General features: G+C 33.3%; 3 protein-coding genes across 6 annotated transcripts; 2 read left to right on the top strand and 1 right to left on the bottom strand.

Annotated features, from left to right (window-relative positions):
• The first annotated feature begins 845 nt into the window (after positions 1-845).
• On the top strand, positions 846-2,589 carry LOC125060147 (proteasome subunit beta type-6). The gene is made up of 4 exons (XM_047664905.1): positions 846-976; positions 1,115-1,383; positions 1,647-1,781; positions 2,284-2,589. Exons 2-4 carry the CDS (start codon positions 1,122-1,124, stop codon positions 2,559-2,561), a joined length of 675 nt encoding a protein of 224 aa, XP_047520861.1. The 5' UTR covers positions 846-976; positions 1,115-1,121; the 3' UTR covers positions 2,562-2,589.
• A 129-nt stretch (positions 2,590-2,718) lies between these two features.
• LOC125060146 lies at positions 2,719-16,315 on the bottom strand. Of its 4 annotated transcripts, none has more exons than XM_047664900.1 (18): positions 16,008-16,315; positions 15,694-15,940; positions 14,980-15,342; positions 14,450-14,582; positions 13,752-13,996; positions 12,709-13,098; positions 12,237-12,409; positions 11,516-12,025; positions 10,216-10,359; positions 8,966-9,060; positions 8,067-8,316; positions 7,217-7,322; positions 6,125-6,838; positions 5,524-5,675; positions 4,765-4,976; positions 4,172-4,431; positions 3,147-3,287; positions 2,719-2,966 (listed from the first exon to the last, which is right to left on the bottom strand). In XM_047664900.1, exons 2-18 carry the CDS (start codon positions 15,920-15,922, stop codon positions 2,839-2,841), a joined length of 4,245 nt encoding a protein of 1,414 aa, XP_047520856.1. In that variant the 5' UTR covers positions 15,923-15,940; positions 16,008-16,315; the 3' UTR covers positions 2,719-2,838. The 4 variants fall into 4 exon arrangements, with proteins under 4 accessions (XP_047520856.1, XP_047520855.1, XP_047520857.1 ...); XM_047664899.1 differs by having other exon boundaries at positions 15,694-15,923; XM_047664901.1 differs by lacking the exon at positions 15,694-15,940 and having other exon boundaries at positions 16,008-16,314.
• A 3,792-nt stretch (positions 16,316-20,107) lies between these two features.
• Positions 20,108-22,757, top strand: LOC125060283 (small G protein signaling modulator 3 homolog). The gene has a single exon (XM_047665100.1). It carries the CDS (start codon positions 20,220-20,222, stop codon positions 22,605-22,607), a length of 2,388 nt encoding a protein of 795 aa, XP_047521056.1. The 5' UTR covers positions 20,108-20,219; the 3' UTR covers positions 22,608-22,757.
• The last annotated feature ends 954 nt before the right edge of the window (positions 22,758-23,711 follow it).

The following is a 23,711-nucleotide window of genomic DNA, read 5'->3' as shown; positions in this document are numbered from 1 at the left end:
TATCTAATTTCTGACATTTTTATGCATTTTTTTAATTTAGCCAGTGCTTGCTGTATCCCAATGGATGGAAGATGTACATGCAGGCTCAGGTGAAAAGAAAGAACGCAGCGAGTTCCGTTCCGTAAAGGGTCGTGTGAACCGTCGCAGCATCAACGAAGTAAGGGTAAATGTGTCGTGATGTCCGGAGGTTGGTTAATTATTGAGAATTTAAATCTAACACTCCAGTGTTGGCCTAGTGGCTTCAGCGTGCGACTCTCATCCTTGAGGTCGTAGATTCGATCCCCGGCTGTGCACCAAAGTACTTTCTCCGCTTGCTTTAGACCTAAAAAGTCGACGGCCTATTAGAAAAAACAGATCAGGAAACTGAGGCCCAGCCAGACCTTAAAAGGTTATTGGCTATAGCCTCTGGTTTATTAATACCTAACCCATTAAGGGGTTATGGGACTTAACAAATAGTCTAAAACAATATATTTTAATCTCTTACAAATTGAGGTTTATAGAGCCTAAATGCTCACTCGAAAAAGCAATTGTATGAAGGAAAACATCGTAAGAAAATCGGTTTGCTTTAGACTGAAAAATTCGAAGGCGTGTGTCCAGCACAGGAGACACAGATTGACAAATGATTATGAAACAGATACAGAAATCTAATGCCCAGACCTAAAAAATATTGTAGCGCCATTGGTTTTGTAAATCTAACACACGTTAATATTAATAATAATAATAATAGTATCTAATGCTAAACTATCTCAAGTATCTTATAATTAATTTATGCGAACTTAGCACCTTTTTTGGAGTTAGTAACACTCCGTGACATTTGACAGCTTTCAACACTATGTCTGCAGACTGACAACTGAAAGAACATTTAATATAGTTGATATTTAACACAGTTGACATCTGTCAGATAGTTGAATTATTTGCTTGGCGCAGTGACTTTCAAAATTTTAAATTAATAATTGAAAAGAATAACAACAGGCATGTAAGTAACTTATTTTTGGTTTGATCCAACATAAATGAACAATCTTTACATTGGTATACGTTTAATGCATTAGACAACGTATTTTAATAAATTTAGTTTATAAATTCATTCCTATAAGGTTATTACTATATTTTTTAGTAAAACAATGGCCGCATCAGTAGTAGACACTTACACTGACCCCAGCATGAGCTGGATGAATGCTCCTCACAGTACGGGAACCTCAATCATGGCCTGTGAGTTTGATGGCGGAGTTGTGATTGGTGCGGACTCTCGTACAACAACCGGCGCCTACATCGCTAACAGAGTAACGGACAAGCTGACAAAGATCACTGACTACATCTATTGTTGTCGTTCGGGATCAGCTGCAGACACCCAAGCTATTGCTGATATTGTAACTTATCATCTCAGTAAGTACCATTCTATTATAATTTCTTTCAGATGTCTCAGAGACTTAGAGCAATCTGTGACGTTTCTATATCAAGATCCAATATGTTTATAGAAACAAATCCAACCCCACTATTTGTTGACAATGCCTTATATATAAGTAGATCTACATCTCAAACAACAATGTATGTAGAAATCTGTAGGTATTATCGGATGACTGTTGTGCTTTAAGTTTGCCAAGCTTTTAACAATTTTGTTTAATAATCACATCCCAATTTTCTTACAGATTTCCATAGGATGGAATTGGGTGAGCCTCCGCTAGTGGAAACTGCAGCAGCAATATTTCGTGAACTCTGCTATAACTACCGAGACTCACTTGTAGCTGGAATCCTTGTTGCTGGTTGGGATAAGAATAAAGGAGGTTAGTATAATCCTTAAAATGCATGTCACAATAATCTCTGTGGACATTATTAATCTTTTGCACTCTGGGAACTAAATTTAGGTCTTCATCCATTCATATATGTTCATACATGAGGTACTACATATATATTGATTAAGTCGAAAACCTGCAGAAAATATTGTTTATTTCCCTTCAAGCCCCAAAATCTACAGTAGTCAAAATAATCAGTGAGTTCATTTTGGTTCATATTTTCCCTCTAGAACTCAAAAAATTAATTGGACTTCTGTATCTTGAATATAGCAATGTTTTATCTTGCAACTCTTTAATTTAAAACAAGTCCTAAGTCAAAATTTTCCATAAGTTGAAAGCTCTAACTCCAATTTTCTGGTGTCTCCCTTAATTTTTGAGTTATAGAGGTTCTCCTGTATATGATCAAGTGGGTGAATAACTGTTTGAATGTTCATTAAGCTGTGTTCACTAAAATATTTATACCTTTATTTCTAGTTATCTATTATATTTTTAGGACAAATTTACTCTGTACCAATTGGAGGTATGGTTCAGAGACAAGCAGTGTCTATTGGTGGTTCAGGATCATCTTATGTTTATGGTTATGTTGATGCTAACTTTAAGCCTAAAATGAGCAAAGAAGAAGCTGTCAAGTTTGTTACTAACACTCTGACCCTGGCTATGTTGAGAGATGGTTCCTCGGGAGGTGTTGTAAGGCTTGGAGTGATATCAGAGGCTGGTGTTGAGCGATCAGTTATCCTTGGTGATCAACTACCAAAATACTATGAAGGTTAATTTTTGTATGAATAAATTTTTAAGCATATTTATGTTTTTTAATATATTTAATTCTTAAGCCCCAATATTTTTAAGCCTTTTTAAATTTGTTTTAACTTACTATTTGAAACTTGCTGTATCTTAATCTTTGAAAATGTCTGTAAAAGAAAACTTCAAATAAAATGACATTGCTTTTCATTATATTTTTTTAAAGCTTTGCTTTATTTATCCTATTGTAATACACAAAAATCAACTTAATCTACAAGTTTTTAAACATCTACAAATGATTAAAATTGTTTCAAGTTATAACACCCAACTCTTCCATACTTTCAAGATCTCGCATCAACATTTGAATGGTTTGTTTTGTTCGTGGGAAGTAGTCTGCGGTTTCATCATCTTCAAATGAAGGATCTTGGGATTCCAATTCTGAAAAACAACATTTTATTATCTACAAACGATTTTTTTATATTTGTTTAAATTGGATAAACAAATTTTTTTGTAATCAGAGTTCCCAAAAAAAATATTTATTGTATGGTTTGAAGTAGTTCCTTTAGTATGTATTGAGGAATGTCATCTAAAAAATTTTTTTTATGTATAACTACTTACCAGCAACCTGCGCTTCAATAGAGTCAAGTCTTGCATCAATAAGCGCCTGACATCTTTGTACATGTCTTAGTAATCGTTCCCGACAAACATTATTATCAATTGGTGCTTCAGGTTGTGGGGCTGACACAGGGGATTCTTGCTCTACAAATAATTTATCACTATGAAACTAGATATGCTATAGTCTATGGTAGTGTCTGTGCAGAAAGAGAGCCAGCGTGGCGGTAATGCAAACGAATATATATATCATAATACGCGTCATTTCATTTATTCACAAAAATATTACATACTTTTACTATTAAATCGTTTTAATCAATTCAGGATTGATTAAAATGATTTGATAATACTGTAAAACTTTAATGACGTAGGAGTGTTGTCATAACAATAAAGATATTAATGTAAAATTTGGCACTGCAAACACCTGAAATTTCTTTCTGGTTCTTTCCGCACGGACGCTATAAAAGATTTGAAAGAAAAATATTAAGGCTTTTACACAATGATCAAAACAAGCAATAACCTGATGAATAATAATTATTTGACATATAAAACTAATTTGCAGTATAATTTCATGTTTTAAGATTAAATTATTAATATTTGTATATAGTGTGCACTGTGCATTATATACTACAGAGACTGAGCATTTGCTGGGGTCAAAGAGAGTTGTCATGTTATGTTAGTCATGTAATTTAGGAGTTTTACAGTTTGACAACAAAGAGTGACACAACTTGTGTGAGTACAACTCGAGAAATTTCTCCCCAGATTATAGTTTTGATAGCTTTTAATTTTTTTGATCAATGTATGGAAAATTTGTTAGTTTTATTTTTAGCATATTTGTAATTACCTGTAGGAATACAATAGTAATAAATCATTTAAATATTATATGTAAAATTTTTTTTTTTTTATATTATCCTACAATTTAAAGCATATTACTAATAAGAATGTTTTGGGTATATTAGTTACCCAATAAATCACAATTTAAATTAATCATTATTTTATGAGTAATAAAACATTATCTAAACTAAGATTACCTTGTAAAGACTTGGCCATTCTCTCTAACTCCGTGGTACTAATAGGAAAGTCTAAAGGCACTCCAGGAATTGATCCAGGGAGATTGAGAAGTGCCTCCCTTTCCTCATCTTGACTTTTAACTGGCAAATTCTCTTTCCCAATATTATTTATGATAATGTTGAGATCAGAATAATCGGAATTCAGTCTCTCTTGCGTGAAATTCAATTCAGCGTTTTCCCAGTCTTTGGCCCATAGGTATAGTTTTGGATGGTTCTTTTTGCTAAAAAATTATATTTATTTACAAAACCTAGTAGTTTATTGACAAAAGAAATACTAATACCGGTTTTGTATCTAAAAATACTAGCCGTGTATAATATATATACAATCTTGAATTTAGGTTTGAATTAATTTTATATATATGTATTATGTACTTTTATTTCGTTAATATGCAAGTTTATCACTCCGAAAATAAACTTAATGGAGTTGACATGTCATTCCTATTGCAATCATTATATGGAAACGACTAATATGTTTTTTTTTTTTAATTTCGAAATAATAGATTTAGATCATAGAACCGTTTTGAATTTTTTTTTTTAAATTTAAAGTAACTCACGTTGTGACATAGTACTTGACTCGCATAGCATGTAAAGCGTCCTGTATTCGCAGCAAATTGCCAGAGAGCTCATGAGAGCGGCGCAGGAATTCACAGGGCTTAGCCCCAGGGAGTAGGCCCTCGTACAATCTGTCTTGATCGTGTAGGAAACGCTTTGACCGACGACCGCGTTTCGGATTCAAACAAATGCTGCACGTGTATTTTTCTGGTACCTGTAAATATTATATTTCCAGTAAATCTACTATATAATATGGTCTTCGGTTATTAATTTATATTATTTCCGTAACTCAACGGTTTTTCTCATGAACAGCGATTAACAGAATATTCGGCCGTGAAGTCGGTAGCGTAAAATTAATAAACGAAACTGAAACCTCGTCAATAATGCAGAAATTTCGTCTATTGGTACAGCTTTTCATGATATTTGGCCCTACCAAAAAAGAATTACACAACTAAGAAAAAAAAGTATAGTCAAACTTATTATATCTATTTCCCCCCCCCCCCCCCCCCTCCTCTCGACAGCAAAAGTAAGCAATGCTCTCAAAAATAATAGTACACAAATGTATTCGTTTTCAAGCATAGTCAATGCGGGTAATATGTGTAAGAAAGTAAATAATTACTGTTGACGTAATCATTTAAGAAAATCAAAGACGCCCCCTCCCACCTAAAGTGCTTACGTAATACTTGATCGGCCCCTATAGTATATTAACATACATATTAATATTTTTATAATATAATGGTAGATATAATAATTATTTTTACCTCTCCCTCAGTGTGAATATTATGGCAAAGCGCGTGTTGCCAACACAAACACAGTTCGCATTGTACCATAAGTCCATCTTCTTCCCGGAAGCCGCAATGGCAATTTATTATCTCTTCACGCTTCATACGCTCGATCTTAATTCGTTCACCAGCTGTAAATTTTCATATAAACTGGTAAATTTATACAATAATTGTTAATAATGGAATTTATTTCGTTTCTGAATCCCCTTAGAGTTAGGAACCCTTAAGTTTTAAGCTATTGCATAGATTTTATCGCGGGCTTCGAGCGCGGCGACTGAATCAAGAAATTCCGTAACGAAAAAAACCTAACACACGATGACGATAGGTGCGGCAAATATGCGTTAGAGTGGGACAGACTATATAGGCGTTTTAGTCTGAGTCTGGTAGAGTAGTAGATTGAAATAATATCAAAGAAAAAACTTGAATTAATATGACAGAAAAACAAATACTGCTTTCAATAAAAAATAAATAAATAATTATAACTGCATAAGTTGATAAAAAATGCTATGCAATAGTTTTACCGCGGCAGTACCCGAGTGCCACACTTTTTTTTTTATATAAACGGTCAGGAGTAACTTACTTTCCGATAACATGTATAGTTCCCCTTCCTTCGCCTCTTCGTTTGACTCTGGTGATACACCTAGGTTAGGTGTTGCCACTTTATCCATTGTCTTTGAGTCCGGAGTACCAGAACCAGGGAAACTAGATCTAGTTTCAACATCAGAATGTAAGGGCCATTCTTCATCCTCACTAAAAGCAGGTTTAATTTCTATTTGTTTGAAGTCAGCACCCGGCTTTGTTACTGTGTGGGTAGATATGGCAGCCTCGAAATCGACACACTCCAATTCCGTTTTATCGTCTTCGGAGACCTCCTGTTCCGGTTTACGAACCGGTAATAACACTTTTGGACGCTTTACCGGTTTTGGTATAAGCGCTTGGCGAAGTTTTGGCGAATCTTCCTGTGTCTCTTCCATGGGTAATGGGGTTACGTTGATGCGTAGTTCCGGTTGTGGCTCGCTCACTTCCAGTTTAGGATCGACGAAAACAGATTTTTGAACTCTAGGAATTTTCACTTTGATAACTTTCTTTTTGACTTTCTCGCCGGTGGGCCTCGTTCGAGCGTAGGCCAGATCTAAGACTTTTGGAGTTTTACCCAACATTTTCTTTAACTCGCGATGATAATGCTTTATATGCATTTTTAAGAGGGTGTTATTTCTGAAGTTCTTGAGACAACCTTCCGCGGGACATCTCAGTAAGCTGTCAATTACTTGGACTTTGAGAGATCCGACGTATACTGTAAGACAGTCAAAAAGTAGAATTATTATTTCAAGAGAAAACTTTTTACAACAAATTTAACAACTATTTATTTATAGTTGTTAAATTTGTGGTAAAATCCGAATCAATAGTAATACGTTTTCCGAGGATTCAACAATTTATTACTTAAAATCCCCAAAAATACTGTTGAAAAGTAGATCTAAGAGCAATACCTTCAAAAAAGGCTAGACTTTACTAATAATACCTCAGACACCGTAGAAGCTTGCATAGAAATAATCAAACTCTATCTATTACTGCAATGACTTGCTTACATATTAATTTTAAATTAATAGACACTTAGGATTATAAAATTGATTAAACCAAAACAATTAAGGTAATAAGAAAAATGCACACTTACTAAATCCATTTTCAATTGGAGGATTTTGCATATCAAGATCCGTTTCTTTCGTTTTACCAGATATTTCTGATGGTTCTCCTATTTCTCCTTGTCTTTGTAAGATATACTGAAAATCGTTAAATATATTTAACGTTGCTGTTATTGAACATTTTGGTGTGTTCGGAATTATACAATGGCGCTACAACCTTTTAGGTCTGGGCCTCAGAGTTCTGTAAGTGTTCCGTGATCATTTCTAATAGGCAAGTTGAACCAAGACGATCAACAAGATCAAAATTCTGTGCCTGACACACACCGTCGATTTTTTGGGTCTATCACATGCCGGTTTCCTCGCGATACTTTACACGATAAGTGTTAAATGCACATACACACAGACTATGGTGCAGAGCTGGGGATCAAACTCAAAATATCTTTATTCAAGTGGGTAACCAAGTACACTTTTGGATTGTCAAGTTAAATTAATTGTAAATTTACATTTACTACCAGTTCGCAAGTCAAGGGCGTAGAGCGGGCAAGAAGAACTGGCAAGAAACTTTCCGCCACTCTTTTTAATCGCCAAGTATTGTCATACAAATTGTTTGAACTGGAGCAAATCAATCCCAAGGATTAGGATCATTTAAGTATTCCTCAAATTTATAAAACGCTTTATTGATTAATTGCCGTTTAACGAGGGCTTTGAATTTATTTAGTGATAATTCTCTAATCGAACGTACGACCCCAGGGATGGAACAATGCTCAAAAATCGCTATGGCGCATTTTAAATTTTCCAGCAAGTCCGGGATTTGAACGAGAAGTAAGAAATCAGTTTAATTTTGGTCAGAATTAAAATATTGTATTCTCTTAAAGCACTTACATTTGGCTTCCGTATCTTCAGCCTCTTTTTCCCATCTTTGGTGCTCAATTTCTTTCTATTTACAAATGGTGAAACATTCGAAACGGGTGCATTGGAGGGTCCAGTGTTTGAAACCCATCCCATTCTTCGGGACAACTTCAGATGTACCCCAAAGTCCAATAAAGCGTTTTCGTAAGCTTTAAACTCGCCTTGAGTTTGATCGAGGTAAGTTCTCATCTCTTGCTTTGTATGGAATCTCTTTTGATCCGGACTGTAAAGGGAGTTTCATATTTCATTTCGACTCATCTATTTTTTTATTCTCTCAAACATAATATGTTAAAATGAGGACATAAAACATTATGAAAATATGTTAACATACACGTGTGAAAATGACATGAGAACTTAAGAAGGCGCAACGCTAAGCAGATCCATGCAACTTTCTCAGGAGTATAGCACACTCCTGAGGAGACAATTTCTATCGAAGAAGTTGCATATATTTTGTATGTACGAAAACTATTCTAACGATGTATTCGTGCTGTTGTTTTATTAAAAATAAAAAACCGCTGCTAGCGCCCTTATAACTTAAAGAAAGCTTTACCTTTAATTTCAATTACATTATATATACGATATTAAATGTTAAATTTTCCGATTTAAACGATTGATCATATTTACACTTTTTTTTTTAATTTAACAATTTTAACTAAACGTTCTGCTTTTTGAAACGTCTATACAAGTCTTATTTATTGGATAAATAATACAATTTGCTTGTATTTATCGATTTAATACTAAAATAAAACAAAATATAGTAAAATATCTAAATATTTTCCTAGAATTCTACGCCGTTTTTTATACAAAATTACTTATAACAAAAACTATACTAAGACTATGATGGATTAGTAAACAAAATAATTTTGAAATACCTGAGTAAAACGACGTCCCATTTTCCAGCAGATTGTCCCAAACTCCTTCTCACCATAATTTTCTTCCAACCTTCGGGTAGTCGTTTATCTTCCACCTGCAAATTAAAAGCAATTATTTTTTTATAAATAATAAGTATTTTCTATATTTAAAATTGTATCACGTAATAAAACGAAAGTGAATTGCTTCGAATGAATTTTATACAAATATATGGGATTCAGAATTTTCTGCTAATCAATTAAATTAAAATATTAATTTTAAAAATCAACCATTATTATTGTTTTTTTGTATGTGTGTCTGTACAGACGGTAATGTAAGTGTGTTCTTATGACTTCTTATGATATAATGGTTAATTTTTTTTCTTTTAATTTCCTTTTAAATATTATAATTAAATTATTTAAGATGAAGATAGAGCATGATTAAAAAGACGTGCCGAGAGATTCTCCGAGAACCTCGTGTATATACGCCCATTTAGTAGATACTTTGATTTAACAACGATGAGTTATGGCTTTATATAAATATATTTTTAATATAATCTTAGGTACCATTTTGTAACAGACCCATTTTAACAGATGTAATATAAAATCCCGCATAATGATCAGAAATCTGTATGCTTTTTATTGACCGACATTTAATAAAAAATAACATAATTTCGACTGTACTTGTAACATATACAGAATATTATTTATTAATTTCGCTTAAAAACATTACAAATTTATTTTTATTGAAACATCGACACTTCGACGTCTCTTATTTTAATCGCCACTCGCACGCAACTATAAAAACTGGCCTCGTTCGTTCCGTATGTATGCGTACGCGCAGAACTTATTTTGTTAATTATTTATGCACTTTTTGTACTTTACCCTTTGTAGGTGTTTTTATTTTATTGTTCTATATTAGGGTTGCCTGGAAGAAATCGCTTGTATAAGGCCGCCTGTTGCCTAATAACTTATGTAAACTGCTTTTTTTATATGTATGTTTTTGAATAAGGTAACGAAGTGTGAATAAATAAAAAAGCTTAGAAATTAGAAGTAGTGCAGCGCATTTTGACTCCTTGTTGAATGATCGTATGCTTAGCTCTTTGCTTTGTAATCGAAGAACATCAAATCAATGATTTTTATAAATGGTGGTTATTTTTTTCTACCCCATACACGCTAACTATATTACAAAAATCTAATAAATGATTAAAATCGCTGAAACCTAAGAACTTTTAAAATTTAGAAAAAGTTTTTTATTCATAATATTTACTTACCATCACAGTGCGTCGTGGCAACGCGGGTTTTTTTTGGGTGTCTCCACGGGGCTCAACCGTCTCGTGAACTTGTCCCACTGGTTCACCATTAACCCACCGACAACACCACTCACCCGGCAAGAGGAAACTTATTGGCATTTCGTTCTGAAATTTTTTTTAAACGCTTGATATCTCCACTAAAATTTGACCAGTTACGTACGAGACGTATATTTTTTCGTAATACACTAAGGGTAAATAATTAACGCTATGTATTTAATAATGTAAGCCTAGTGGCTTCAGCGTGCGACTCTCATACCTGAGGTCGTAGGTTCGATCCCCGGCTGTGCACCAATGGACTTTCTTTCTATGTGCGCATTTAACATTTGCTCGAACGGTAAAGGAAAACATCGTGAGGAAACCGACATGTCTTAGACCCAAAAAGTCGACGGCGTGTGTCAGGTGCTGGAGTCTGATCACCTACTTGCCTATTAAATTTAAAAATGATCATGAAACAGATTCAGAAATCTGAGGCCAAGACCTAAAGAGGTTGTAGCGCCACTGATTTTTTTTTTATTTTATTTAATAATGTATCCCGTATGTCACACTTTAATACGTTCTTGTCATATTTCTTACAGACCTCTTGCAGAACATTAACGTTATCAAAATCAGCACAATTTCCAAATTCCGTCTAGAAAAACCATTCTAGGAGTTCACATCTGATTCGAATTCTTCGCGAACGTAACATAATTAAACACCAATTATCCAGAGTTTGATATATTCGGAAGTGAGCTGATCAATTATAAAAAAGCATTGTTAAGTGCTTACCGATACCTAATCGGGTATTTTCCTTATTTTTAAGCAAAAATTACTAGTAAAATCTAAAAATTGCAAGTGGAAGTTTTTGTTGTATTTTTATCTTTTGTAACATTTATGTTTACCTACCATAAGTCATATATTTTAGAAAAGATAATTTGTAACATATACTGTAGATATATTATATATGATGTGGAGAACTTTAATAAATAAATACTTAGCGCTTAATCTCAGCTCCGAACTCATTAAATTTTCAAGTCATTATAAAACTATTAAAAAGACAAGCTAAATAATTTTAATTATTTTTGACATGTTCATTAATTGCGTATCTATTATATCTTATGGTATTTTAAATATTGAACCATGCTAAATTTAATGTTAGATCTACAAATAACCTAATACATTTAACAGTTAATATTTTATATTAATTTAACCAGAATACCATCAGTCTTTGTAATTAATCTAAAACTAAATACCTAATCTGAGAACAAAGCGCTAAAGTACATACCGGTGCTGCACGCTGCTGTTGATGCGTAGCAAGTTCTTCTGTCTTCTGCAACATTTGCTTTCTCATTTCCTCTACCTGCTTTTTCATCTCTTCCAACTCATTCTTAACCTTCTCAACCTGCTTTTTAACCTTTTTCTCCTGTAACAACCTCAACTTTTTACTCTTCTTTACTTTGGATGTTAACTTCTTCGGTTTTTCTTCGATTTTCACCTGTCTATTTACATCATTTGGTTCAGTTGTTTGTTCTGTTTTGATTTCATCTTCAATTTTCGTTTCAATTTTATCTATTTCTTCCGTTTCTATATCAATTTCCACGTCATTAGGATCGACTTGTATGACTTCGAGATTTATTTCTGGCTCTGGTGTTTCTTTTACGTCTTCTATACTTTCCACTTTATTCAAACTATCTTCTAGTTTACTGATTACTTCTTTCATTTTATCAATTACTGCTTCGTTTATACTTTCGTCGGGATTATCGAATTGTTCTAGAGTATCTTCTTCATTAGAAACCTATATTATGAGTTAAACTTGAACATGTTTTCTTTTCAAAGAACCAAATACAATTAGCTAATACTAACAGTGGTAACTGTATTTGACTACAATTTTAATATTTAGTGAATCTGTTTTAATTCTTGTAAAAACTATTAATACATAATTAATTCTAGCTATTAAAGCTACTGCTACAAAGCTATAAATACTTTCGGGTGTAAACCGCACTTACCGGGTCCGAGCGGTTAGCAGCATCAGAGTCTGACCAGTACGAAGCTTCCTTTGGAGTAATGATATCATCCAGAGTTATTTTTTCATCACCTTCATCGTTGCTTTCAGGTGTTTCTAGTTTTGTGTCTTCGGGCTCCTTACCATCTACAGTACCAATAATTGATGCAACTGCGTCTGTAAAAACATGTTCAGGTTTATCGAAGAAAACTAACTACGACTACATAGTTAGTCACTAAAAGTTACTTAGACAGGACCTCTAACACTGTAGTACAAGAATATATATGGAAGATTTCTTTAAATTTAATGTGTATTTAAATACGTTGTCAACGAAAATCACATTAATTATTTAAAAAAAAAACTTAATTAGATGAGGAGGAGTCTTGTGAGATTTTTTTTTTAAATATCAATCAAAATGTTTTAATCAGGTGCCACATGTAAATTAATTATATTAAAATTGCTATATTTCCACTTACCCGGTAATTCTTTCTTAATTTCCTCAGGTTTAGGTTCAATTTTTATTGTCCTTTTTATACTTTTTGGTTCAGTGTTTTCTGGCTTTATTTTCCGCTTTTTCTGACCGATATTAAAAATTTCCTTAATATTAAGTTTTCTTTTCATTTCCCGACGCTCGCTTTTGGATCCTAAGTAGTCTCTGGTGGGATCAAAGAGGTGCGTATGGAATGCCGGCTTACTAAGCGGCCCAATGCCTGGTGACAGCGGAGATAACGCTGAAGTGCTCGGTGACATTGATGTATCTACCGATAGATTCTCAAAAGGTTTTCCGGAGGAATCTTTTAATTTATGCAACCTTGTAACTGAACATTTCCACTGGAACCCATCATCAAACACAATTTCATATTGACCTGAAAAGAGAATATACTCAAGGCCACGGCTAGTTGCCCTTTATGGCTGCCCGGTAGGCTCATTTGCTTCATTTCACTTCATTCTTATTAAAATAGTGTAATTAAACTTTTAATTGACATTTATTCATATGATACATATGATATTTATGAATAACATTTACTGTGGCTAGACACATAAAAAAAGCCAATGACAAATAATTCCAATTTTATTAAAATACTAGCTGACCCGGCAAACGTCGTTTTGCCATGTATATCATTTATAATAAAAAATAGGGGTTGATCGTAGAGGGGTGAAAATTAGGGGTTGTATGTATTTTTGTATGTTGTATCATAAAAAAATAGAAATTAAAAATTTTGTCTAAAAAATAAAAAAATAAAATTTAGGGGTGGACTACCCCTAACATTTAGGGGGATGAAAAATAGATGTTGGCCGATTCTCATAGATACCGGATAAGCACAAAAAATTTCATCAAAATCGGTCAAGCCGTTTCGGAAGAGTATGGCAACGAAAACTGTGACACGAGAATTTTATATATTAGATTACAACATCCTAGGCAATGAGGTCAAATTTAAACGGACTTCTAACAAATTTACAGAATTTAAAAGCTACAATACAAGACTGTGTTTGACGTAAAGAAATCTGAAATACTTACCATGACCCAAGGCATTCTGAATCGTAGCCATAAACCTTTTATTGTCTCTCCAACGCGCTAAACACCTCTCTCCTTCAATAAAAGTTACTTTTTTCTTTTCTTCCACCTTAATTTCATCTTTAGGAAGAATTTCTGTACTCTGTCCAGTGGGTTTTGGCGGCATATTTGGCGTCGCTACTTCAGTGGGGCGATTTAATTTAAAAGGTCGCAAACGAGAACTATTCACGCTTATCCATTCATCTGGCCTAAAGTTAAATATTTATTATTTAAAATAAACCTAATATTTAGTTATTATTTTTATAACATCAATAATTTGTGTAACTTAAAACTTTCAATATAATGACAGATGTTTATAATTTAATTTGAAATGGGGTTCCAAATTTGAATTACAAAAAGTATAAATGTCACTATTTTCTATGAAATAGGTTTTATATGCATATTAAAAACATTGTAATCTCTGCAAAAAATATGTAATAGTATCAATTAATTGTATGAACTTTAATTTTTAAGTTAGCTATATCACCAAAAATATACATACATACTAACATTAAAAATACAACTTATTGTTAAAAGTTATTTATAGTATATTCTATTTCATATTGCTTTTGATAAGTAGCTGTTCTTTTTAAAAAATCTGCACCCTATTAAAATGTTACCATTATTTTTTTGAATATGTGGTCACATAGTGGTATACATACATATTAGTAGAATTTTCATAATGAACTAAGACCTCCACCTCATCATAATCAACTTCAACTATAGATGCAGCATGCCACTGACCACCAAAGTCTTTTGCTTCCACTTTACTGCCAACTTTCAATGACACTGTGCCTGATAAGTTATTGAGGACAAAGAAATGTTTCATATAAAAAATTGATTCAAATAAAAATTTTTTTAAGAAGTCTGTAAAACTAAACATTAAATATATCAAAAAACACCAGCATATATATACATTAAAATATATAAAATAATCTGCATTATGCAAATATGTTTATATCCTTGAAAGATCTTGTTCATTCTTTAATTATGTATGAGTTTTAAAAAGACTGATTTAAAAAAAGTGCCAGTAAAAACAATTTATAAACAAGGGTATAAGGCCTTATTTATAAAAAAATAGTCTAATTGCACCATTCTAGTTAATGTTGTCTCTTTTCATCACAGTGGAAACAATTTTTTTAACAAAGGTTTAACATCAATTTATTGTATTCTAGAATATAAATAATCTCACCCTTATCACAGTGGTTTACGTTATATTTAATTTCTTCTTTTTGATTTACCTTGGCATTTGAACTATTAATAATCATATTCATAACAGTATTAGCTATTATTGGTGTCTCTTGGGACTTGTGTATTACATCTAAAGCTGTTACACTTAGGTTTAAGTCGCTTAAAGTGTTCATTTTGTCAACATTCTCTGTCATTTGATGTTGACCTTCAATGAATTTCTTTATTGAGTCTATATTCTCTGGGTCTGCTTCTTTGATGCTATTGGATGTATTAAAATTATCATCTTTAAATAAACTGCCAATTTGAGCCTCAGGAAAGTCATTGTCTTCTGCCATTGTCCAAGGAAATATTGATGGCAGTGCTCCTGAAAAACATGATTGTCATTCATCAAAACATTATAAATATGTTAATATATAAAAATCTACTGAAATTACACACAATAGATAAATGCTTTATTAACAAATATGAAAGAAAAGATGCAACAAACAAATATCACTTGCTACTTTCAAAAACTAATTAAATATAAAAATAATTCACTAATATATGAAATATACCTATTTTATATAACTAATAATCATAATATGTATAAGTGTAAGATTATGTGGGATGCGCAATGCAATACAATAATATCTGATAGATTAGCAGAACAAAGAGAGAACCTAAGCAAGCAAGTATCCATAAACTACACTTCTACAAAATGTCTATTAACAGATACCTGACTTTAGTACATATTTTGATTCTTGATACACTTGAAAATCACTTTTACAAAAATGCCTTGAACACACATACAAATTATTGTGAGTGTTAGGTCTTGTATGGGTAATACGAATCCAACTATTGTAAATATCTAGATCTTTGGGAAACTTATGATATGTCACTCCAACGTCTTCATTTCTTGATGATGAGGAAGTACAATTTTCTATGCAACACTGTTTTTCGGCCATCCTATGTTATGCAAACAACTTTAGAACTTATATAGTAGTTTAATCATCGTACTTCGATACATAGGTATTACAAATTAATAATTACCTTATCAAATAGTATACCCCTAAGTATATATTAAGGGTTATGGGTTATATAGGACTACATACACACAATCAACACAACACTGGGCAACTAACAAATAAAATGATGTTGTAACACTATGAACGATTCGATTAGAAAATACAATAAGGAATAACTTTTGTAGCCAAAGTATTACAATATTTATAATGGATTTTAGGGCAAAAGGTAATTGGGATTTGTAATTTTAGTTATTAGTAGGAACTAGGAAAAATGTTTAATAAACAAAGCCATAACCATAATCCATATCCCTACTCCCTTGTGCCTACTTTAGTCTATGGTTTATTAACTAGGTAATGTGCGTTTTCCAGTGCGTTTTCCAATTACAGAGCATAATGCGACTCAGTGCCGCACAATGCCGCATAATGCTGAAGCAGGAAGCTTAATTGGAACGTGAATTAGTTTTCAAATGCATCAGCAGAGTGCGCTAAGTCAGTGTTGAAAAAAAATTTTTCTGAATAGAGTTAGCAACCTCATTAATGTATAAATAATGTGGTTAACACATTGATATACAAAAAACCCAAGATGCACACTCAACGTCAAAAAAACGTCCTCAAAAAATGAGCGCAACATTCTAAATTGTGCGCTCATTTCAAATAGTCTCGCGTCTACAAGTGGAGTCGATGTTATTTATTTGTGTTTTTTTTATAAATCAATTTATGTACTCTTGAACTTTTTTGTGTGTAGTTTTTGACAAATATATTTACGCTATATAAAGTGTAGGTCAGGAGGTAGCCAATTTAATTTTTTTTTTTAATTTAAAGAAAAAACTTTTTAACCGGATTAAAGTTAGGTATTATTATAAATTTACAACTATTTAACATCCAACACCTTTTGTCTTCAGTCACCGTGACCACTCACGCTGTAAAGCACCCGAAAAGTCGGATAAATTTAAAATTATGTTAAATAGTTGTAAATAAAAAAGTCATGTTCGACTCCACTCAATACCTTGTCCTACCGACCACGGTCGGTGGTAAAATTTTATTGCTTTAAGTACGTATACACTGCGTTGTAATAACAACTTTAAGCAATTCACGTAAGGTTGATTTTGCAATAATATATGCTTGTAACATATACTGTTATGGACAGAAATAGTGTTTCGGGACACTTTCGAGCGTTACTTTTATATGAGACTGTGCATCTTGGGTTTTTTGTATATCAATGGGTTAACAATAATAATTGGTTGAAAAATTTTTACGCTTATTTTAATAATCAAATTATTTCATTAACATTTTTTTACTGAAATAAGAGAAAAGTTTTAATGAATATAAGGTTTTAACAAGCTAAATTAACAGTAAAATATATAGTTTCATGTAAGAAGTTTACATCATATTTTACGTTTTGAGTAATTTTTTTAAAATGATTTCTAAAAAAATTATATACCTTTTCAAAACCATTGCAATGTTTACAAGAGTATAATCCTGTAAAATAAATTTGTTTACAGATCCGAATTTTAAAATAAAATTGTATTCATATTTTAAATGTGGAATATAAAAAAAGTAACTATTTATACTACATACTTATATTTATTTTTTTTAGCAGTTTGAAATAACTTCAATTATTTTCAAAATCTACGACGAAACAAACTTTTCAACAATAAATAATATTTACTAAGGAAAATTTCGATAAATGCCAACTTAAAGAAAAACGCTGGTCAATTTTCTGTCACTGTGTTTGCATTTATTGCGAAAAGCACGCGAGAGTATTAGTTTTGAGAGTGCTCAATTGTGCGAAGCGTTGCTGTAGTTGGAACATTCAACGTTGAGCATTATGCCGCATAATGCGCTCTAGTACTGCAATTGGAAAACGCACATTATACTATAATTTTACAATTTACAGTATATAAGTCTACCGGAATCTCATGGCATTGAAGGAAAAAAAATAGATTTTCATATAGCAATGTCAAGTGTCATCCGTCAAATACATGATCTGTCAACCGCTGCTGAGATTTTGTGATTAACTATTTCAAATTTGTTGTTTTTGTGATAATGTCGAATAAGTCACTTCGATCTCATGCGAGAACTTTTGTTTTTAATGTTTATCGTGAAATAAAGGAAGATTAAGGTGTAAATCAAACTTAATCTTTGATTTTAAAGCGCGTGGTAGAGTTGACCGATATGTTGGATTGAGTGGTTTTGATACTTTTAGTTCATTATATATTTTTCTTCGGTACGGCAAATCATAGCTGAGGGCATAACGAATGATGGTGTGTATTACATGCCTGGTAAAAAGAGGAGAGGGGGGAAGAAGATAATCCACTTGGACAGTTTCAATTTACAGTAGATTGATTACAAACTAATTAAACTCATTTTCATTAATACTAAAGACATAAATAAAAATTGAACAGTATCAAAATCTTTAATCCTATTTCCCCATAGCAAATATTTATTAAGGGAAATAAATAAAAAATAAATAAAATAAATAGGGATTTGCCATGAGATTCCGGTTGAACTATACCTAGTCACTAAGCTTAACGTACGTGTTGTAATCCTTTATTTCTATTTATTTTCACATTCGTTTTCTATTTATTTCAGTTACGTTGGTCGTGAACTTGCCCTTAAATGGGAAAACTTTGTACTTTTTTTACTGGGATTATCACTAATAATTAGGTTTTGGTTTGATCGAGGAGGCCCTAGGAGGTGCAAGTCCCAGTGTGAAAAATTTAAATCGTATCTGCATTGGACTTGACCAATGTGTAATGACTCGTGAGGCAGAGGGTGTCCACAGTGAGCCGCCATCGCGTTTGGTTTTACCTCCAAGTCTTTCCAGCTATCTTCTCCCTCATCTGCAACTGTATGTGGCTAGGTTTCTCCTTCACTTTCTTTGCGGGTTGGTTTCCTTTCCGGTTGGCAGCACTCCAAGAGTTTATCGTTGGAGATCTTCTCGGGCCAATAGATACCCAGAATACGGCGAAGACAATGATTGACGAAGACTTGGAGCCGATGCAAGTTATCGTTAGTGACCTTTCACGTTTCGCACCCATATAGAAGCAAAGATTTGACGTCGGATCCGAATATTTTTACCTTGTCGTGGTGAAATGGCAAGATGTTGGCAAAACTCTATTAACCGTTCATCATACTCCTTGCGCACTCCAAGTTCATGTTTGTTCGTGGAACGCTCACAATTAGTGCTTTGCTTCCAAATTTTGTAAGCACTATGTCGATCATAATATCTTGTTTCTTACCTTTGAGTGTGGCATTTAGAGCGTTGTTAATGTCATCCTTGGTCCCCATGGTCCACAGACGTGGGAGTATAACACTGCTCTATGAAGATCTTCCGATTTCTTCTCTTGAGTTGAAAAGGGGCCCAGATGATTTGGTCCGAGATCGGTTTCCAGTCCACAAGACTTTTCTTTGCTGAGTAAGAGAGGAGGAAAGCGACACCATAAGATATATAAAATCAACTATCGCTATTAATATCAGCCGGCTTTCTAAGACTTTTGTATTTGCAACGCTACCTTCCAGACAATTTGGACGTTCTCAATTCACTAAAACTATTTCTATGCACTCGCTTAAACCAAATATAAGCAGATTTTATCTAAGCATTTCTGGTTCAGCTTGTGCTACTCAAATATCGTTGCTGAGCGTTTTTCCATTCCAAAAAGCAATTCGTGCCCGTGATTGCCAAAGGTCGGTAAATGATGAGCCCTGTTTGTCATTGTGTGTCTGGATTTACAAACATGCAGGAGCTTAACCTATTATATCCTAGTCTAGTGGGGCTGCCACTTCAGGGTTTCTAGGCAAGCTCGGTTTTGCAGTTTTGCATCCTCAGCTCAGCTGCAGGTCTGGGTTGTGGGCACGCGTGAGCGTGGCTGCAGCAGGTACAAGGGTGGACGATGATATAAAACAGCAGATGGATTTTTGGCCTTTGCTAGGCAATGCTGACCTCACTTTCTTAGCGAAACCTACAAAGACCATGCCCTGTCTTCACACCCCATATACATATACGAATAAGAATGTTTAAAAATAGTATAGGAATGTCTAGTCGTTTAAGTTCAGGGGCTGAAGTTAAGAGGGCTTCTTTACTTCTATAATATTTTATACTCTGCGCTTTGGTACGAGCGCCATCTTAATTATTCAAATAAAGATAGATTTCTAATATAGATATTAGATACAAGATAGTTCTTTAGAAAGTAAGTGTCAATAATCTTATTTTTTGTGTAATGGTAAATTAGTAAACATGGATATAGCGAAATCTTTATTTAGTTCGCGCGACCACGTCGGTTACGTTGGTCGTGAAGAACACGAACGTAAGTTAAGTGCTGCTCTAGCAGATGATGACCCAGAAGATGTAATAGATGCAATCCGTGGTATGAATGTAGCTGATGAACTTCTACCAGCACCGGGAGGGTCATTCTCAGCGCTTACACCGAGTATGGTGCCTCAAGATATAATGGCTAAACTTGCACAACCTGAGTCAGAAGGTCACGGTGGTCTTCCCGACTACAGATTTGACGAATTTGGGTTTTGTGTTGATGAGGAGGACGGACCCGAGCAAAGTTCTAATAAATTACTTGCCTCATCATTTATTGAAGATGACCAACATCGCCTTCAATGGGAATTTTTTAGTAAAGAGATTAATTTCTGTGAAAACGACAATAAAATGGAAAAAACCGATAAGTTACAAAACTTGGTTAAGGATGGAATACCACACTCGCTTAGACCACAAGTGTGGATGCACCTTTGTGGAGCTAATAGAAAACACTTAACAACAGAAATAACATATCATGAAATTGTTAGAGCATCAAGTGATGATGGTTTGGTCACAAGTAAACAAATTGAAAAGGATCTGGTGCAAATTTTACCAAACAATGTGTGTTTTTCCCATCCAACAAGCACTGGAGTACCACGCTTGAGAAGAATTTTGAGGGCTCTTGCTTGGCTTTACCCAGATATTGGTTACTGTCAGGGAACTGGTATGATTGCTGCATCCCTTTTGTTACTCATGGAAGAAGAAGAGGCCTTTTGGATAATGTGCACAACTGTAGAGGACCTGTTGCCAGCATCATATTACTCTTCTACTTTAATAGGTATACAAGCTGATCAAAAAGTTCTACGAAGTCTTATATCATCTTATTTGCCAGGAATTGATCAAGTCTTAAATGCTCATGATATTGAACTGTCTCTTATTACTATGCATTGGTTTTTAACTCTATATGCAAATGTTGTTCACATGAAAATTTTACTGAGAGTTTGGGATCTTTTCTTTTTAGATGGTTCCATTGTACTTTTTAAAGTTACACTAGCAATGTTGAAAATCAAGGAAAACAGATTTACAGAAATATCAAATTCGGCTCAAATCTTTAATGCACTATCAGATATTCCTGGTGAAATTGATGATGTGGATCTTTTAATAAAAACTATTGATGAGGTTTGTGGAGACACATTAAGCCCTGCACTTATAGAAACACATCGGAGAAGACACCTAGCCTATTTAATGGCTGATCAAGGAGCTCTAGTTGGAAATCCAAATGCTGTCCCTAATCTTCCAAAGCAGCAGTTACAACGGCGTCAAATCAAGAGAAGTAAATCAGTGATCCAAACCATGCTCTTTGGAGATGATACTAATAATGAAGATGCTGTATCTAAGAATGTAAAACAAACTGAAATTCTTGTTGATCTTAGAGAAGCAATTTTACAAGTTGCCAGGCATTTCCTTGCCTTAGAACCACAGTTAACTTCTGAAGTTCAGCTCACAGCTGACTACAGCATGCAAAGCCATGCTGCTGATAGGGAAAGGTATGTTAATGTTTCAAAAAGTAAACGAAGGAGGGCTAAAGCATTATTAGACTTTGAAAGAAGAGATGGCAATGAACTTGGCTTTAGAAAAAATGATGTCATCGAAGTTATAAATTCACGTGATGAACATTGTTGGATCGGTGAATTAAATGGGCTAAGAGGTTGGTTTCCAGCAAGATTTGTTAAATTATTAGATGAAAAAGGGGTTAAATATAGTCGAGCTGGAGATGATTCAGTTACAGAAAAAGCTGCCCATTTAGTCCGAGGAGTACTTGCACCTGCCTTTAAAAGAGTATTACTTCATGGTATTAAAAAGCCAAGCTTTTTAGATGGTCCCTGTCACCCATGGCTATTTATTGAGGAAGCTTCATCTAGGGAAGTTGAGAGGCACTTTAATTCTGTCTACAGTCGTTTAGTTTTATGTAAAACATACAGATTAGATGAAGATGGTAAAGTGTTAACTCCTGAAGAATTATTATATAGATGTGTCCAAGCCATTAATTTATCTCATAACAATGCCCATGCACAGATGGACGTCAAGTTGCGGACTCTTATTTGTATGGGATTAAATGAGGAAGCATTACATTTGTGGCTTGAAGTCCTATGTTCATGTGTGGATGTTGTCCAAAAATGGTACCACCCGTGGTCATTTATAAATTCCCCAGGGTGGGTACAAATTAAATGCGAGTTACGCATATTGTCACAATTTGGCTTTAACTTAAATCCAAATTGGGAACTTCCACTTAAGAAAGATACACAGAATCAGCCATTAAAAGAAGGAGTCAGAGATATGTTAGTTAAACATCACTTATTTTCATGGGATTTGTGATCTGCTTCTATAGTTTATTATAAAATATTTCCACTACTGTACATATATGCTTTATCTATCTTATTAGAATTATATTAAAATTGTATAGTATTTTATTTGCTGTTAGAAATTAAAAATTATGTGGTAAATATAGAAAGTGTAATATTCTAAGTTTTATTTAAAAATTTGCATCCTAGTTATTTATATTTCTTAATTTAAATTAATCAAGATTTAATAGTTATATTTAAAAAATTTAGTTTTACAAACTAATATACATAATTAAAAAAGAAAAATAATAAGAATAAAAATAATCTTTTTCTTTTATCAAAGTCACAACCAAAGCTGTGGTTTTCAAATTATATATACTTAGTAAAGGATAAAGACACTATATGCTAATATGTATCTAATATTATATAAAATTCTCGTGTCATAATGTTCGTTCTCATACTCCTCCGAAACGGCTTGACCGATTCTTATGAATTGTTTTATGCATATTCAATAAGTCTGAGAACTATCTATCATTCAACCCGCTAAGTGATACCGGGTGTCCACCCCACAACTTTTTATTTTATTTTTATTGTTTTATGATACAGCATACAAAAATATACTGACGGACTCATAAACTGCATCAAACTTCAGGATTACTTTGAAATGATTTTTTTAATAAGTATGCAAACTTTTTAGAATAAATTATAGAAATATGGAGAGACTGGCTCTTAATCTTAAAAAAAAAGCAATATTTTAAAATAGAACTGCACTAAAACAAAAGAATATAGCCGGGAAAAGAAAATTTACTCGTATCATATTTGCGTGTTTTTTAAAATTGTTTCTTATTGATTTTTTATTCTTTTGACAATTGAATTATTGTTACCAGCAGAATTGTTGGGTAAGCTTTTAACTCATCGAGAGGAAAAAGGCGGGAAACCTTCGAATAGGGCTAGTTATGGCGCCAATGACCACGGCCCGTTTGTGGTACATGTGCAGAAAATACAGCGTGATGATAATGATAGTACAACTTTACACCCAGTTGTGTTTGGCAGATTTTTAAAAAAATGTTATTTGCTAAAACGCTATTTAGATTTTTGAGTCGAGATAGAATTGAATGCATTGGCGACGCAGGGACGC

The sequence above is a fragment of the Pieris napi genome, chromosome 21 (genome assembly GCF_905475465.1).
Source record: "Pieris napi chromosome 21, ilPieNapi1.2, whole genome shotgun sequence".
Lineage (NCBI taxonomy): Eukaryota > Metazoa > Arthropoda > Insecta > Lepidoptera > Pieridae > Pieris > Pieris napi.
This window is presented reverse-complemented; position numbering and strand designations above follow the sequence as displayed.